A 16,294-nucleotide genomic window follows, 5' to 3' on the forward strand; every position below is an offset into this window, starting at 1 on the left:
TTTAAAGGACCTGGGATGGGAGAGTAAGGGCAGGCAGAGGAGGGGTCTTCTTTTGTTAATTAGGAGCCCCCTAGAGATCCAGAAAGCAGTTGAATTTAAACTTGGAAGCATCTTCCTGTTCTTTTTTATTCTTTGAGGTCTACACAAGTTCATATTTTTCTTCTGGGGAGAAAGGAAGAACCTAACCTGAGTAGCCCACTGTATCTTTCTTTCCTCTGATGCAAGAGAATTACTGGAAGTGTTTGCAGGACACCCCAAGTTAAAGTCAAAGGAAATATCCTCAAATAAGCAAATGGGAAAGAAACACCAAAGAAGGTCCCTCCATGGCTTTCAGTGCTAAATCCTCCACTTTTCAAGGTGAGGGAGGCAGGAATTCTAATGTTCCACCTGGTGTCCTGACCTGGGGCTACAAGGCTCACCGTCAGCCACTCTGCCAATGAGGGGATTGGCTTACTCTAGGGCCTCTCCAAAATGACAGCAACCAGCAACTCTCCCCTTTTCGCCACCGATCCCCAATGTTATTACACGTACTTCCTACTAGAGGTGTCTCAGGGGTACCAGAATAGAAACTCTCTCTCTCTCTCTCTCTCTCTCTCTCTCTCTCTCTCTCTCTCTCTCACACACACACACACACACACACACACACACACCATCCAGGTCTCTTCCCAATTCAAAATATTTCAAGAGCACACAAGATTGGGTTAGAAGATTCCACAGAAATAAACAATGGAACAAACATGAAGAATATAGCTTCCAGTGTACCTTTACACAGCAGTAGTTCTAGCTGTCATCACATCACATAGAAGACCACTGTTGCCACACTTGTTTGGTGAGTCTCCTATTCTCTATATGTATGTGAAGACTGTTTGTCCTCAGATCACAAAAAAGCAGAGGCAGATGAAATTGGACCTAATATTATACCCCAATCCCTAAATCCAGTAGGCCATGACAGTCGTTCCCCTGGGTCACTGATTCAGTCCCCATAATACTCTCTGTTTTGTTTCCAACACAGGTGATAGAAAGGAATGCGGACCCGGAAGTCACTCTGCTGACCTTCTTACGAAAGAACTGAATCCTTTTGATTCAAGTCTTTGCCGTGTATATGTTTGCTTTAAAACTTAGGCCAGCTGTGATTATGAAAACTAATCAAACTCTCCGGCCCCAGTTAGCCCCCTTGGCCCTTGCTCTCTCTTTGCTCTTGGCAAAGGTTTAAAAGATGTTAACTGGGCTATTTAGAGAGGATGAAATTTCCCCAGAGTTTCTTATATCTTGGTTTAATAGCAGTGAAACAGGAGCTAAGCTCTTCAGCACTATTTACTCCTTTCAGGACCTTCCAGATCCCAGAAGGGTAGTTATGTAATAGAGGCTTATGTTGCATGTACCTGCCCTGGAGGGAAACCAGATTCTCCAGATTCAGAAAGAACATGTGTCATAGGAAAAGATTGCCTTTCCCTACATCTGTTTTCTTACAATAGATTTCCCCCCACCGTTTTATATATTGATGACAAACATATTTTATAATGGCAAACATATTTTAATTGATAAATCTAATGGATTTCTCAAAGAGACCAAAAAAAAAAGACAGAAATTAAAAATAGAGAAATTGGCCCCTGGACAAGTTTTGGTTAAAAGCCCACACGGTTTTTAATTAGTTGTCAATGTTTAAAAATTAGGAAATTTCATATTTTTAAAAACCTTTTAACAGTTCTATTTTTTAATAATTTTTTACTTTTCAATTATAGTTGACATACAATATTATATTAGCTTCACATAGTGATTAGATATTTATATTACTTGTGAAGTGATCACCCCAATAAATCTAGCACCCAGCTGACACCATACATAGTTATTAAAATAGTATTGACTATATTCCCTATGCTATAGTTAACATTCCCGTGACTATTTTGTAACTACCAATTTGTGCTTCTTAATCACTTCTCCTTTTTTCACCCATCCCCACAACCCCCACCCCCCAATCTGGCAACCATCAAAATGTTCTCTGTATCTATGAGTTTGAGGAAATCTCATATTTTTAAAATCGAGATTTTATTCAGCTTCTCATGAAATGGGCATTCCTGCGTGGCTACAGGCTTGCTCAGAGCTGAGTAAGGACTGTCCCTAGTCACCTGTGCAAAGTGGGGTGTGAGCTTCCAGTTATACCCAGCCCACTCCACTTATTTACATAACCTCTCTGATAAGCATTTAAGGTTATACTTAAATGAATAAGCTCTATGGCTTTAAAAAAAAAAGTCAGTGATTCCAAAATCTTCTTAGCCAGTCTAATTGAGTACATCCAATCCCCTAAATTTTGTGGAAATGGACCACAATTAGGGAGAGAAGTGACTCAAGAAAGGGGGCAAAAGCTGAGCGTTGATTTGGGATTGAACCTGGGTCAAGCAGAGATAGAGGAACTCTCAAGGTGGGGTATGAAAATAAGGGTGGGAGTTTTCTCCAAAGGCCTCGCTTGCATTCAAATGCAATGCAGATTACTGGCAAACCTAGCAATGCATTGAACTGCTAAAAATAAGTTCTTCTCTTCCAATTACATGATTGGAACCCAGAAGAACACCTATAACAACATAAGTTTTTTCAAAGAGCTTTTACTCTGACACCCATTATCTGACAAAATACTTATGATGAGCCTGTGAAGATAAAGTCATTATTACTTTCCATTTTTGCAAGTGAGAAAACAGGCAGGGAGAATTTAATACAATCAGTGTCACACAGTTGATAAGATGTGGAATGGCTTTTACTAAGAGCTAGAGGCAGGCAAATGACTTCTCAGACCTGCACCCCGCCCCCTAAGAAGACTTCCCTTACTGGTGACACCCTAGGGAGGCAGCTGTAATGGAGGCAACCTGTCCACCTTGGTATTTGCTCCTTGACCACCTCCTTCCAGTACGCCTCACAGGAACCAAGTACGCATGCGGAAGAGGAAGCTGTGGTGCCTGCACTGTGATGGTGTCTAAGCATGACCCCATGTCCAAGAAGATAAGGTATCTTGCCCAGAAGCCCAGAGGCCAGAGGAGGGCTTTGTTTCTTTGCCAGGCTTGTATTCTCATCTCACAGATGAAGAAGATCTCTAAGGACCTCCCAGTCTCCTGATTCTCACTCTCTCTGGATCGCAGACACCTCTGAAAATCTGATAAAAGTTATAAGCCCTCTAGTCAAACAATGCAAAAACTAATTGCATGTGGCACGCAGTTGCAAGGTAGATCATGGATCTTCCAAGACCCATCTATGCATCCCAGGTTAAGAAACTCCAATTTAGGCCAACTTTCATTTTACAGATGAGGAAACTGAGGCTCAAAAATATGTAGTGATTTGTTCAAGGTCATACAACTAGTAAGCCATAGAAAAAGGACGTGAACACGCTTTTTCTGGCTCTAACATTAATGCTCTTTCTACTGTTGGGCTGGACCAATCCTGCAGAGCTGGGTCCTGGGCCATGTTTCTATCCTTAAATTAAGGGCAAGATTCCAGGACTTAGGCTGCACCCAAATCCACTGGCCCAAGAAATCAAGAAATCACCTCAGAACACAAGCCATCCAACACTGTTAGGTGACCTTATACAGGAGTTTAAAATTAACAAGCATAAAAAATTCATGAATATGGGTTAAAGACATAGGTGTGCCTTTTACCTGTTATGGGTCAGTGTCCTAATGAATACCCATTGAGGTCCAACCCTATTCCTGGTGTCACGAGTCCATTCCCATTGAATCCAGACCCAGGTGATTCTGTTCTGGGCTTGGAACATTTTTCTGAAGTTCAGAATGCCCATTTGCCCTCTGAGGATCACCATTTCTTACAGATAGTGCAGAGTCAGCAGAGAGGACTCTAATTAAATTATTTCTCCCTGCCACTCCTCCAGTTTCCCATCTCCCAGGCTGAATGATAGGCTTGGGGGGTTTTCTGCTGCCCTTATTGGTTCCCAAGTTCCCCATGAGTCAGGTCTGTGTTATTCCCTTTGACTTCCCTTGTGCTTTTCATACAAAGACACTTCTCCATCACCGCGTGTCTGGTGCCCATCTGTTCTCTACATGGAGCTGCTGTCACCACTGTGGAAGGAGTTGGAAGCATCAAAACCAAGCTTCACCTTGTACAGGTAAGAGCACATGCTAATATTCTCACTTCTTAACTTTATCTTTTAAACAAGTGTTGAGTTGACTGCACTACCTGAGGCTTCTAGGCTGTGGTCAGATAAGTGGAAGTTTTGGCTGCATACTGACCAAGATAATAGCTGTTAAGTGATTTAAAAGAAAGCTGGAAATCCATCCACATTTTATTAAATGATCATCTTTTTCCTACTTTTTCTACTTGAATGATAAATAGGATTATCAAAACATTAATACCTATTGGACTATAGCACAGAATAAATAAATGTCTCTGAGACTAACAGGATACAATTCAGGAATATTCCCTGTGGCAAGGTCTTCAGAGTAAAATCAGAATTGAGGGTGACTGTACCAGAGCATGAAGACAATCATTTCTCCAAAGCTTGACGTGACGCTGGAACACACAGGCTGGTTTTAGGAGTACTGTGACACGTGTTGGCAGAAACACATTGATCCCTTTGTCATTGCTGCAGGGGTTTGGAAAGCCTTAGGCTCAGATCCACCAACACAGCAAGTCCTTCCAAGCAGGAAGAGCCTGGGTTTAACCTTATGAGAATCAATTCCAGGAAGGTCAGCCAAAGCAAAGGACCCAACAGAGTTCAGTAGAGTCTTCAAGAAGGTCAGAGAGGATGTTTACACCAAGGTCAATAAACACAGCCTCTAGGACTATATTACATTGTGAAATCTAAAGCAGGATTCCCCAAACTTCAATGTGCCTAACAGTCAGCTGGGAGCTTATGTACAATGAAGGTTCTGAGTCAGGTTTGAAGCAGAGGCCTGAGGTCCTGCATTTCCTACAAGCTCCAAGGTGGAACTGACAACACTGGTCCATGGACCACATTTTAAATATAATAGCAAGAATATGGAACGCAGACCAAACTCTTTGAGAGTAGAACTCCTTTTGAGCCAACACAAAATAATTTAAAGAAGTAACATGAGGTCAATAGTACATCGTCTCCAAGTGAATCAAAGAGATGGCCTTATGGCCAGAACTAAGCTAGGAAAGATATGGAGGTGTTCAAGAAAATTGTTTTTGTAAACTTACAGCACTTTCCTTTATAATCACTGATTTCTGGAGAATTCTTTTCACTCTGGAAATGGAGGCTGCGTGCCGTTCATTCCTAATTAGAAGGACCTGGGCATTTGAGCTTAAGAAGTGATTATAACGACAGAAACGGGCTCTGAGCCACCTCTTCCAGGAGCAGGGTAGGAAAGGGGACACTGGCCATCTCTGATTGAGAAAAGGAGTGCACTGCTCAGGGAGTAAGTTCGCCCCTGACAAGGCAGATGCAGGGCGAAAACCCTGATGAGAGGTGGCAGCAAGAACGTAGGGCCTGTGACTATGCGTGTGTCCTTCCAGGAAAGGATCGCCAAGAGCCACGGCACCCAGTGTGGGTTCTGCACCCCCGGGATGGTGATGTCCATCTACACGCTGCTCAGGAACCACCCACAGCCCTCAGAGGATCAGCTCATGGAAGCCCTGGGAGGTAGGCCTGACATGGAGAAAACCCACCATGCCCCCGAGGCCACGTGGGAAGTGCGCCGCAGGCTGCCTCACACCACCCACATCCTCATCCCAGCCCCACTCAGAGACACCCCACCCCTCGGTTGTTTCTAAAGTAGCTACAGTTCACCCAGGAGAGAGAATATCAAGCTGTACTCTGCTGATCAGAGCACTTACTGGAGCAACCTGCACAGGACTAACACAGCGCGTGTGGACCACACCCCCATCTTGACACCCCACTTCTCTATCCACTGACTTATTTGGCTGCCTTCACTAGGGTTGTTGTAACAAAGTACCACAAACTGGGTGGGCTAAAACAACAGAAATTTATTCTTTCAGTTTTGGAGGCTAGAAGTCTGAAATCAAGGTATCAGCTGGGTCATGTCCCCTCTGAAAGCTCTAGAGGATTTTTTTCTTGCCTCTTTAGCTTCTGTTGGTTGACAGCTGTCCTGGCATTCCTCAGCTTATACATTCATCACTCCAATCTCTACCTCCATCTTCTCATGGTCTCCTCTCCTTTCCCTCTTTTTATAAGGGCACCAGTTACTGGATTAGGACCCACTCTCATTCAGTATGACCTCAATTTAACTTGAGGACATATACAGAGATGCTATTTCCAAATAAAGTCACACTCACAGGCTCTCAAGTTTAGGACCCCAACATATCTTTTGGGGGGACACATTTCAACCCATAACAGCACCCTGCACATATTGAAAGGATCCTTTAACTTTTGCAGTGGGTTTAAGTTACTAAAGAGGAATTCTTAAATATCCCTTTTTCAAGATTAATAAGCATTGTTTTCAGGTGTCGATGATCCTTAAACAGCCATCTGTTAGATACACAAATTCTTAGACTGAGGCCTGAAGGGTGAGCACAGATGCTCTCCTAATCTACCAGTTGCTAGTGGACTTCCTTTACTCTCTCTGCTCTGTTACAGAAAATCATCTAAAATCTCCATTTTCCTTAGTTTCTCCCATATGTGACGTCCTTCAACAGCTCCTTACCGCTCAAACATGGCCAAGCCTACCTTCCTTCACGAAGCATTCAGAGAAGTCCAACTGGCCTCACTAACCCATGCTTCCTCCTCTGCTACGTGACTCCCTGCTGGCCAGTCTCCTCTCACCTTGCAATTCCTCTGCACGTTGCCAGTTCTGCCCCTTTGCTCACGCTGTTCTGTGAATCCTGAATGCCCCTCTCCTGCTTTCCACCAGCCCATTGTTTGCTCATCCTTCAAGCCAGGCTTCTTTGTGAGGCCTTCCTGAATGAACTCTGTTGCACACTGACCCTCTTCTATCCCCACCCTTATGCCTTCATCCTTGGAAACCTGAGGTTCTCAAATTTTACCATGCAATAGAATTACCTACGGTCTCTTAAATGCAGATTCCTGAGCCTGTCCCCAGACGTTCTGATTCAGGAGAATTGGAGAAGGGCCAGAGATCTGCATTCTTAACCGTATCTTAGGAAATTCAGATGCAGTGATCTAAAAGCCACCGACAAGCACTACTAACAAACTGCCCAGCGCATGATCTTTTGCTCACATAGTGCCTCAGAAATGGCCTATATTTTCTGTGTTATAGGATGCCCTGTATCTTACATAGTGTCTGAAATATAGTTGTTGTCAATTGAAACATGTTGAATGAATGAGCTCATCAGATAGACTATCATCTCTTTAGGACAAAGAATAAAACTGAATTTGAGGTGGTGGAAAAGATAATATTCTAAGAAGAGAAAAAAAAAGGATTGAACAGTCTGGAAGATATTTAAATACTCTAAAAAAACTGAAAAACAAACAAACCTGAGCCTGTTTTAACCTTCAAAAGAAACCAGTAAAAATAAGTCCTACTGAGAATCATGCTTCTTTTCTGATTAGGTAATCTTTGCCGTTGCACTGGGTATCGGCCAATTCTCGAGAGTGGAAGGACATTCTGTGTGGTGAGTAGGTGACTGTGGGGACACCCTACAGAGCAAAAGTGACAGTGACAGCTGGTCAAGGCTGGGACTATAGGAGTTTAATTTTTTTTAGACCATCTAAACAGACTAGAAGGGAGACCAAGTGAGTTGGTCCCTACTGACTCACGGGAGTTGTAACTATTGGTTGAGAATAGGGTGAACATTACACCTTTTTTGATGTTCCATGTCCCACCACAGAGGGAAGTCAGGTGATCTAACCAGCCATCCAGACATCTTCTATGACCAATTAAGCGAGGCATCAGGACAGGTCGGGTACCAGGCCTCCAGCAAACCCAAGAAGACAAGCAAAGGCCTGGAGTTAGCTTTGAGGAGGCAAGGTTTGTCCCAAGAATCCAGACCATCCAGAAAATGTGAGCAGATAAAGAAGCCAAACAGGCAGACTGGAATCCAAAATTCACCCCAAGTACAAGAGCACAGGGAGTTTCCTCTACAAAATGGGAATACCTCACTGGGCTGCTGTGAAGATCAAATGAGCACTATGGCCAAGCATGTAGCAAAGTCTTGCTCGGCACTTAGTGAGAACTCAACAAATGGTTACTACCATTACTGAGGACGCTGTTGATGCTATAAATAGCATTTGATAGGGAGACCAAACAGGCACATCTGATCGCCCTCTGCTGAGGGCGAGACAATGTAGGCAGTACCACCCTTAGACCCAAGCAAGGGGGACCTTACACTTTGAAGGGTCCCTCGCTGGTCATCCTCCAGCCTTTCTTAGGAGGCCTTGGGGCCAAAGTGACTTGTTCACCTGGAGCCTTCACCTCTTTCTAGACCAGTCTCCAGGTACAGCCTTGATCCCAGTCCCAGGCCAGACACAAGGTTCTTCCAGAGTCCATCTATCTAAGACAAAACAGCCAGTGTGTGCACCTCTAGGAAAAGGACAGGTAATCACTACCTGTTTGTGGAGGAACGGACAGAGCTTGGACATTCAGGCTGGGGTGCTCACTAGTGTTTGAGGCCCCTCACAGTACAGAACAGAGCCCAGGTGGGGTGAGAAGGGCAGAAGGGGACCCCAGGTCTACAAATAGGAAAGGTGGGGAAGCATATCCCATTCCCCAGAGCAAGGCTGGTCCCCCTTGCACACACGTCCCAGGCTTCTGCCACACAGGGGAGCCAAGTCGACAAGCTGAGAAATAAAATGAATAGCTTGTAAACCCATCAAACTGCAGGTGTAAAAGGAAAAGCACTTGTGAAATACAAATAAAGCAAGTTAAAGGTAACCTCTCTCCCTCTGGAATGTAGGTGTAATCTACCTTCCTAGGCACAGACTCTGGGAATAAAGGCAAAAATATGGTCAGAGACCCATCCTGCAGCCAGCAGGCCCCCGTGACTTTAAGGAACCAGGCACCCCAGCAGGGATACCTGAGGCTCCTACCTACTAGACCAAAGGAAGACTGGGTTTTCTGTTATCATGGATTCATGGCCCATCCAGGAAGCTCTCAGAGCTTTGAGTAAGAAAGAAAATGCTGTTAGCTTGGCCTACCTGTTTTGCTTCTTGGACAGAATTAGGAAGATGGCAGACTGAAACATTCGGGCAGAAACAGAGAATTGGGGTAACTGAAAGAAAGTATTTTGCTAAATTATTAGGAAAAAATATATAAGGAAGAAGATACAAGAGGTGAATTTGGAGGAAATGGAAAATAAAAGAGCTGGCAAATGGAAATCTGCTTTAAAATTAATTGATTGCCCATCAATTTCCAGTCAGTCCTACACAGATCCCAAACGTCTGATTACCAAAATTAGTTCTTCATCTTTCTTTATTTCTGTCCTTTTTCTATTTTTTAATGATATATAAATGATAATATTCGATGCTGTTGAGTCTTATATATGCTAAAGAATGGATAAATTGCTATTGCCTAAAAAGCATTTATCAATTAATTCTACCACTAGGAATCCAACTAAGAAAAAACTCAGAGATGTACACAAAGCTATACATGTAATGAACAGAAACGTTTATTATAATGTTGTTTATAGTTATAATGTAGGAAAAAACCTATGTATACATCAACAGCAAATTTTACAAATATATAGATATATATAGATATATCCAGAAGTTGTACTATTATCCAATCATCAAAATTATATTTTAAAGATGTTTTAATGATATGGAAAAAGACAATATAAATGAACAAATAGGCCAAATAAAAAGGATACTGTACTATAAATATATATTATATCAAAATATAGGAATAGGGTAATGTAATTTCTTTTATGCTTCTCTATATTCTATATTATTGTTTTATATTAAATGATATATTTTGCATATGTTACATATAAGATTATATCATTTATAACTCCATATGTATCATTTTACTTTAAAAATAAAGCAAAAGGAAAAAGATCTTATAATTATCCGTGTTGCGGCAGAAACCACCTACCTGGTGACTAAAACATCTGGAGTAACTAAAGTGGCTAAAAACATCTGGAGTCTCATTTAAATTGCCAAGGCCTTCAAGGCACACACTTATTTACCTATCAAAAAGTTTTTCATCTTAAAGCATTTCACCTTCCTAGGAGTCAAATGGCTGTCAACAGAAAGGAACAGGAAAATGCTGCTTGGATCAGGGAGAAAATGATTCTTTCTCACATGGCAAGAGCAGTGACGTGAGTCCCTTTGTTTGTTTTGTCTTCTCCCTGAGAGTAGTACTAAATGCTGGCCTAGTGTTGAAACCATGCTTGTTAGTTCTGATGGTCATTCTCTGCTTTACCTACAAGTGTCCAAAGCGCCTGCACGAATAAACCACTTTTCATTTGGGAGTTGGGTAAAGTAGTGATTCAAAGCCTGAGCTCTTAGTTTCCCTTTCATTCTCTTGGAAGGCTGGAACAACAAAATAAAAACCTGTTCAGACAAGAGAAAAAAAGACCTACCCCAGCAATGATAAGTCCTGTCCTCAGGTGGAAATGGGTTTCTGTGCCAGGGCCTACTCACACAGAGTTGTCCTCTACCACTGTGTTTCCTCCTTTGTTAGAGAGAGGGCACTGCAACCTCAGGAAGGCTGAGGAGCCCATCCAAAGTCACGTGGCAAGTTCATGGCTCTACAGCTGGGAAATCCAGCCTGAAACATTCCAATCCCTGGCTTTGCTCTCTCAGAGATACTAGTTTCCTAAAAAGACACACAGCCAAGTTCTTAAATGAATTATTTAGAGAAGCTGGAATACAGGATAAAATAGAGTCAGCTCCCCATAGCCAAGGAAATCCGAGAGAATAGAGTTGGCCTTAGAGAAAACTGAGTCCATCACCTCCCTCCTGTATCTATTTCTATCCCTCAGCCCTACTTTGTTCCCGTTCTTGGCCTCCCACTGTCACCATATTTTGGTCTGAAGAAGGCATGCAATAGGACAGAAGATTGTTGCAAAGGAAAATGGGCTGCACCCCTATGACCATTTAACAGAGGATCAGTGCCTTGGAGGAATTAATACATTGTAAAACCTGAGTCTCAATTTTGTGGCCTCAGGAATTCAATCTGGGCAGAGACTGGGCTCGGGAAACCACTTGACTCACTTGAACCAAACTCAAAAGAACATGATATTTAAACTGGAATGTGCCCTGATATTCTTTTATAAAGAGAAACACAATTATAAAGTAGATCTTTTGATCACTGAACACATGTCCTTTCCCTATAGGAAAATACACATAGGAAGCCACAATATGAGAAGGTTGCTTGGTGAGCATGGATGCAGACCAGTTGAATAATCTTAAGGATGACATCATAGATATCCCCTTTTTCTACCAGGGTAGACCTGCTGGCTGGCAGGTGTCTGCCCCCAGACCTCCCCTTCTCTTTAAGCTATGTTTTTCGTATCTTCCATTGGATAACTGTTACACCTTGGCCTAATGCCCTCATTGTGTTTGTTTTACATTTTAATTCTCAGACACATCTTATTTCTAGGTTTTAGAGATATACTACATTATTGCTCCCAGGTACTGCCAACACTTCTAATTCCCAGCTAACACAAAAAACTGGTCATTCAGATGTTGGCCTATAACGCTTCAATCTGGAGTCTTACTAAGAACCTTTACAAGGAACAGTTGCAAGTTTTCTTTCTATTATAGATCCCGGGAAGACCTCAGAGAGATAGAAAAAGATGAGTATTGGACATATGTCAGGCCATTTCACCTAATTGTCACATTTACCCTTCAAAACATGCATATTTCCATTTAACCTTTAGAGAGGTAAAGTACCTTTCCATAGGAAGGGTCAGAGTCGTGGCAGAGCTGAGAATGAACCCCGATCTGTCTGCCCCCAAGAGAGTATTTCCACGCCCTTCTCTATCACACAGACCTCTAACCCTGATACCCACAGTTCTATCCCAATTTCCCCTACCTCTTCAGGAATGTTTTCAGGGAATAAGTGTTTCCAAAGCTAAAACATATTTGATTCAGACAAAATTACAATTTGAGTAGCTTTTCCCTGTGTTTTAGTTTCCTACGCAGTAAATGGAGATAATTTACTTTCTTTGTACCATTGTGAGGATTAAATAAATTTCTAATATAAATAAAAGCACTTGGAAAGTAAGCACTCCATCAATGTTAACTACTGTTATTAAATTTAGTGGGGTATATATGCGTGTTTACACATGGGCATATATGTTTAGTCATTTTTACTTAAGCCACAGGACTTTTCAGAGCTTTTAGCAATTTGAATCTCGATTTGACAACTGAGAAAATAGTAGTTGGGGCACAGTGGAGAGGATTTCCCAAACTTATTTGACCTCTAATAGTTTTCACAGACTGTCTTTATATTTTACGGGGTACTGTTTAAAATTTCTCACAGGATACGCTTTCCTTTACTATCATACGTTTTAATGGAAAAATCAGTATTTCTTTCACAACAAAATTGTTACTTAAAACAATTTGGTTTAAATTATTTCCCTGTACAAGGAGAATGGGAGAATTATTACTATGTTCATTTTATCTAATTAATGTAAATAATTATACTGCTGTTTCCAGTTCAGCTGGGCTGACAGGGCCATCTTCTTCTGCTCTTTATAAAGATTTCCACGAAATTATTTATGAAAGACGAGTTCCAGCCCTTGGACCCTACCCAGGAGCTCATATTTCCCCCAGAACTCTTGGTAAGATGAATTGGGTGTTTTATGTGCTTATTTAAATGTCACTGGTTATAAACTCAGTTTTCTGAAACCACTCTTTGCTTCCTATGAAATTGTCAAATTATGGAAATGTTTGATCAGATCAAGATGCTTTTCGCTGCCCAGCACACCAAGTCTCGGCTGATGCCCTGAACATATTCCCCAAAGCCTCAGCTGAGGCTATTTTTCAAACGACATCACCCTTACTCTCATCATTGTAATCTAGAATGTGTCCCTGTGGACTGTTCCAAGTGATAACAGCTTTGTTCAGCTTCTAACTTGGTCTTTCCAGCCACACCAGTACATTTACCCCAAGGAGCACTTCCAGCCCCACCCCCCACTCCACATTTCTCACCCTTCTCTCTATCAGCATTTCTATCTTCCTTCTCAGGCATCCAGTGATCCCACTCTATAAAATCTCTAATTCTGAAAGGGGTTCTGATATGTTTACCCATGCATTCAGTAAGTCCAGCAACTTATTCATCAGGCAACATGCCAGGCACTGTTCTAGGTACTGAATATACAGCAGGGAACAAAACTAACACAAAGACCTCAAAGAGGTTGTAATCTGGTGGGAGAGACCAACAATAAGCAGGATAATGGATGAGATATATAGTGTGTCAGGAAGTGAGAAAGAGAAAAATAAAATAGATAAGGGGGAAAAGATGCAGGGGTTGCAATTTTAAATATCCAGCCAGGGAAGACTTCTCTGAGAAGGTAACAGTTGAAGGAAGTCCTAAGGGAAGTGAGGGAGCAGCCCATGAAGATAAGATATGTGGGGGAAGAGCAATCCACGCAGTGGGCACGACCAAGTGCAAAAGTGCAAGGGGTGGGAGAATGCCCTGATCAGGGGAGAGAGCAGGGCCCAGTGTGGCTGGAAGGGAGGAATGAGCAGGCAGACCATGCCACACTTAAGGCTTTAGCTCTGTGTGAGACGAGAAGTTTTCAGGGAAGCTGGATAGAGGAGGGGTATGCTCCTATCAATGTTGTAATGGGATGTGGGGTCATGCTGGCTGCTGGGATGGGAGTAGCCTGCACAGGGGCAAGGGAAGAAGCAGGGAGCCCTGTCAGGGCACTAATGCCATCCTAAGAAATGGTGGTGCTGGACCAGGCTGTCAGCCTGCAGATGGTGAGGAGCTAGTAGAGTCCGGATGTATTTTGGAAGCACCAACAAGATTTGCTGAAGGATGTGATGTGGAGTGTGGAAGAGAGAAAGGGAGCTCACTCTGGACCTTAGGTAGCTGGAAAGGGAAGTGGCCATTAATGGAGAAAGGGAAGACCTCCCGAGGAGCAGCCTATGTTTCCTTTGTGGGGATCCTTTGCAGGGGCTTGGAAGGGGATGGGATATGAGGATCTTGGTTTTGGACATGTTAAGTTTGAGATGCCTGTTATACATCTAAGAGGAGACATCGAATACTCATTCAGATATATGAGTTTGGATTTTAAAAGAAAAGTCAAGGCTGAACATATCACTTAGGGAGCATTAGTATAATTCTGATTTTTAAGGCATGATACTAAATTATATTATTATAATCTATACTGAAAAGCCAATTACAGGGGCAAGTTCCTATTGTCTCTTGTCTCCAAAAAGTTACATGTAAACAAGTGTTAAGCTAAAATTGTAAAAATCTAATTATGGAAACTCAGACATTAGTCAATGTATGTAGTGAGTATCTGTTTGGTTAAGTGGACCACAGGACTCCTGAAATCTGTCTAGGGGAACACACCTCCACCTGGGATCTTATATAACCCGGGAAGACAGATGTGCGCATGTGCACACACACTTGTCATTTGCACTTAGAGAATGGCAGAGAACCCAGAAAAAAGAACCCTGACCTTTCATGGAGAGAGGGTTACCTGGATCTCCCCTGGGACCCTCAAGGATCTCCTAGAGCTGAAAGTGAAACACCCCGAAGCCCCTCTCATCCTGGGCAACACCTCACTGGGTAAGTGATTACAAAGGTTCTCATGCCTCCACTAAAGACAAGTTGGACCTACTGTTCCCTACTCTGCTCTCGGTCTACAAACACTTCTTTTTAAGAATAAAAACCTCAGCCTTTATAATAAAAATATTATGATAGTATGTTATAAAAATGTACTATTATATATTAATACAATAATTACACAGTTATTTATATAACTATATTAGGTTGGTACAAAAGTAATTGTGGTTTTTGCAATTGTTTTTAAGCTTTTAAACTGCAATTACTTTTGCACCAACCTAATATATAATACATATAAGTTGTATATATTAGAACAATAATATAAAAAGTATAATACAAACATTATCATATCATATTAAAATAGTCTCCAAAGTTGGAGACCCTGGGAGTATGCAGGGTAACCCCTTGTGTGGGGAAAAAGTATTAGATTTTTTTTTTTAATCATTTACTTTATTTTGTCCTTTTTTATATTGTTTTTGTTAAATAGCGAGTAGATATAATAGAATTTTATAAAATACGTATGGGTACATTAGCAATGCACACCCAGTTATCATCCCCACCCAATTTAAAAACGAGAACCTTACCAAGAACTTTGAAGATCCTGTGGCCCCTCCCAAACCACATCCCCTTTCCTTCCCTTCTTCTCGGAGGTACTCATTAGCCTAAATATGGTGCCGGTCAGTCGGTCAGTCTCTTCCTTGTTTTTACAGTTTTACCAGCTATATCTTAATCCCTAAGCAATACGTCATTTAGTTTTGCATATTTTTTAACTTCATATAAATAGACTGACATGGCATTATTCTCCTGCAGACTTATTTTTTTGCTCACTCAACATTCTTAAGCTAAGATTCACTCACATTTTTGCATGTAACTGTGCTGGATTCCATGGTATGACCATGGCCCAATTTGTTCATTCATTCTGTTGTAAAAGGACACGGAGTGCTTTCCCAGTTTGGACTATTACATATATTCTAATGTATGTCTCGTGGTGCCTATGCAAGAGTTTTCTAAGAACCTTTCATCCATTTTATTCCTATTTTTATATGCACGTAGTGAGTGTATAAAATAAATACATATACTGGGATAGCATGCATTATAAATTCAATTGGCTGGGTATTTGGCTATTGCTTTCATATCTATATACAATTATTGTCAGTTTTTAAAATTAGTATCTGAACATTTTCATGAAAAACTTTCAATGCCAAAAAAAAAAAAAGAAAAAGGCATTTTCTCTTTCCTAACTCCCTCTAAAATATATATTTACTTTTCAGGGCCTGCAATGAAATCTCAAGGACGTTTTCACCCAATTCTCCTCTATCCTGCTAGGATTTCTGAGCTGAGTATGGTGTCTAAAACAAGTGAAGGTGAGTTCATGGTGTTCTTATAAAATATCAATGAAGTAATCCCTGTACTAAACTTCCACTTGCCAAATAGTTTGGAAACTCCTCATACATTTGTCTAGTCTGGCCTATTTCCAACTCATTATCATTTCTCTGATGTGATATATATCCCCGCCATGAAACTTTACTATCAAAAGCTTTGCATAGAATATGAGGTATCCAGGTGATATCATTCAAGACCTTATAGTCACCTGCAGGATTCTTGCCTGTGAAATGCCATGGTGACCCAGAAACAATAAATTTGCAGTGTCACATTGATGGGAAGACAGC

General features: G+C 41.6%; 1 protein-coding gene across 1 annotated transcript in view; it reads left to right on the top strand.

Moving 5' to 3' along the window:
* The first annotated feature begins 1,810 nt into the window (after positions 1–1,810).
* The window catches only part of LOC109444972 (aldehyde oxidase 2), a 52,442-nt gene continuing 37,958 nt past the window's right edge, over positions 1,811–16,294 (top strand). The window contains exons 1-8 of the mRNA XM_019726762.2: positions 1,811–2,996; positions 3,997–4,105; positions 5,476–5,602; positions 7,490–7,551; positions 10,105–10,194; positions 12,586–12,666; positions 14,483–14,627; positions 15,896–15,988. Of these exons, the coding sequence (XP_019582321.2) occupies positions 2,848–2,996; positions 3,997–4,105; positions 5,476–5,602; positions 7,490–7,551; positions 10,105–10,194; positions 12,586–12,666; positions 14,483–14,627; positions 15,896–15,988 (856 nt within the window). The 5' untranslated portion in view covers positions 1,811–2,847. The remainder of the gene's footprint in view (positions 2,997–3,996; positions 4,106–5,475; positions 5,603–7,489; positions 7,552–10,104; positions 10,195–12,585; positions 12,667–14,482; positions 14,628–15,895; positions 15,989–16,294) is intronic.

The sequence above is a fragment of the Rhinolophus sinicus genome, linkage group LG01, assembly GCF_036562045.2.
Source record: "Rhinolophus sinicus isolate RSC01 linkage group LG01, ASM3656204v1, whole genome shotgun sequence".
In the NCBI taxonomy this organism is placed as follows: domain Eukaryota; kingdom Metazoa; phylum Chordata; class Mammalia; order Chiroptera; family Rhinolophidae; genus Rhinolophus; species Rhinolophus sinicus.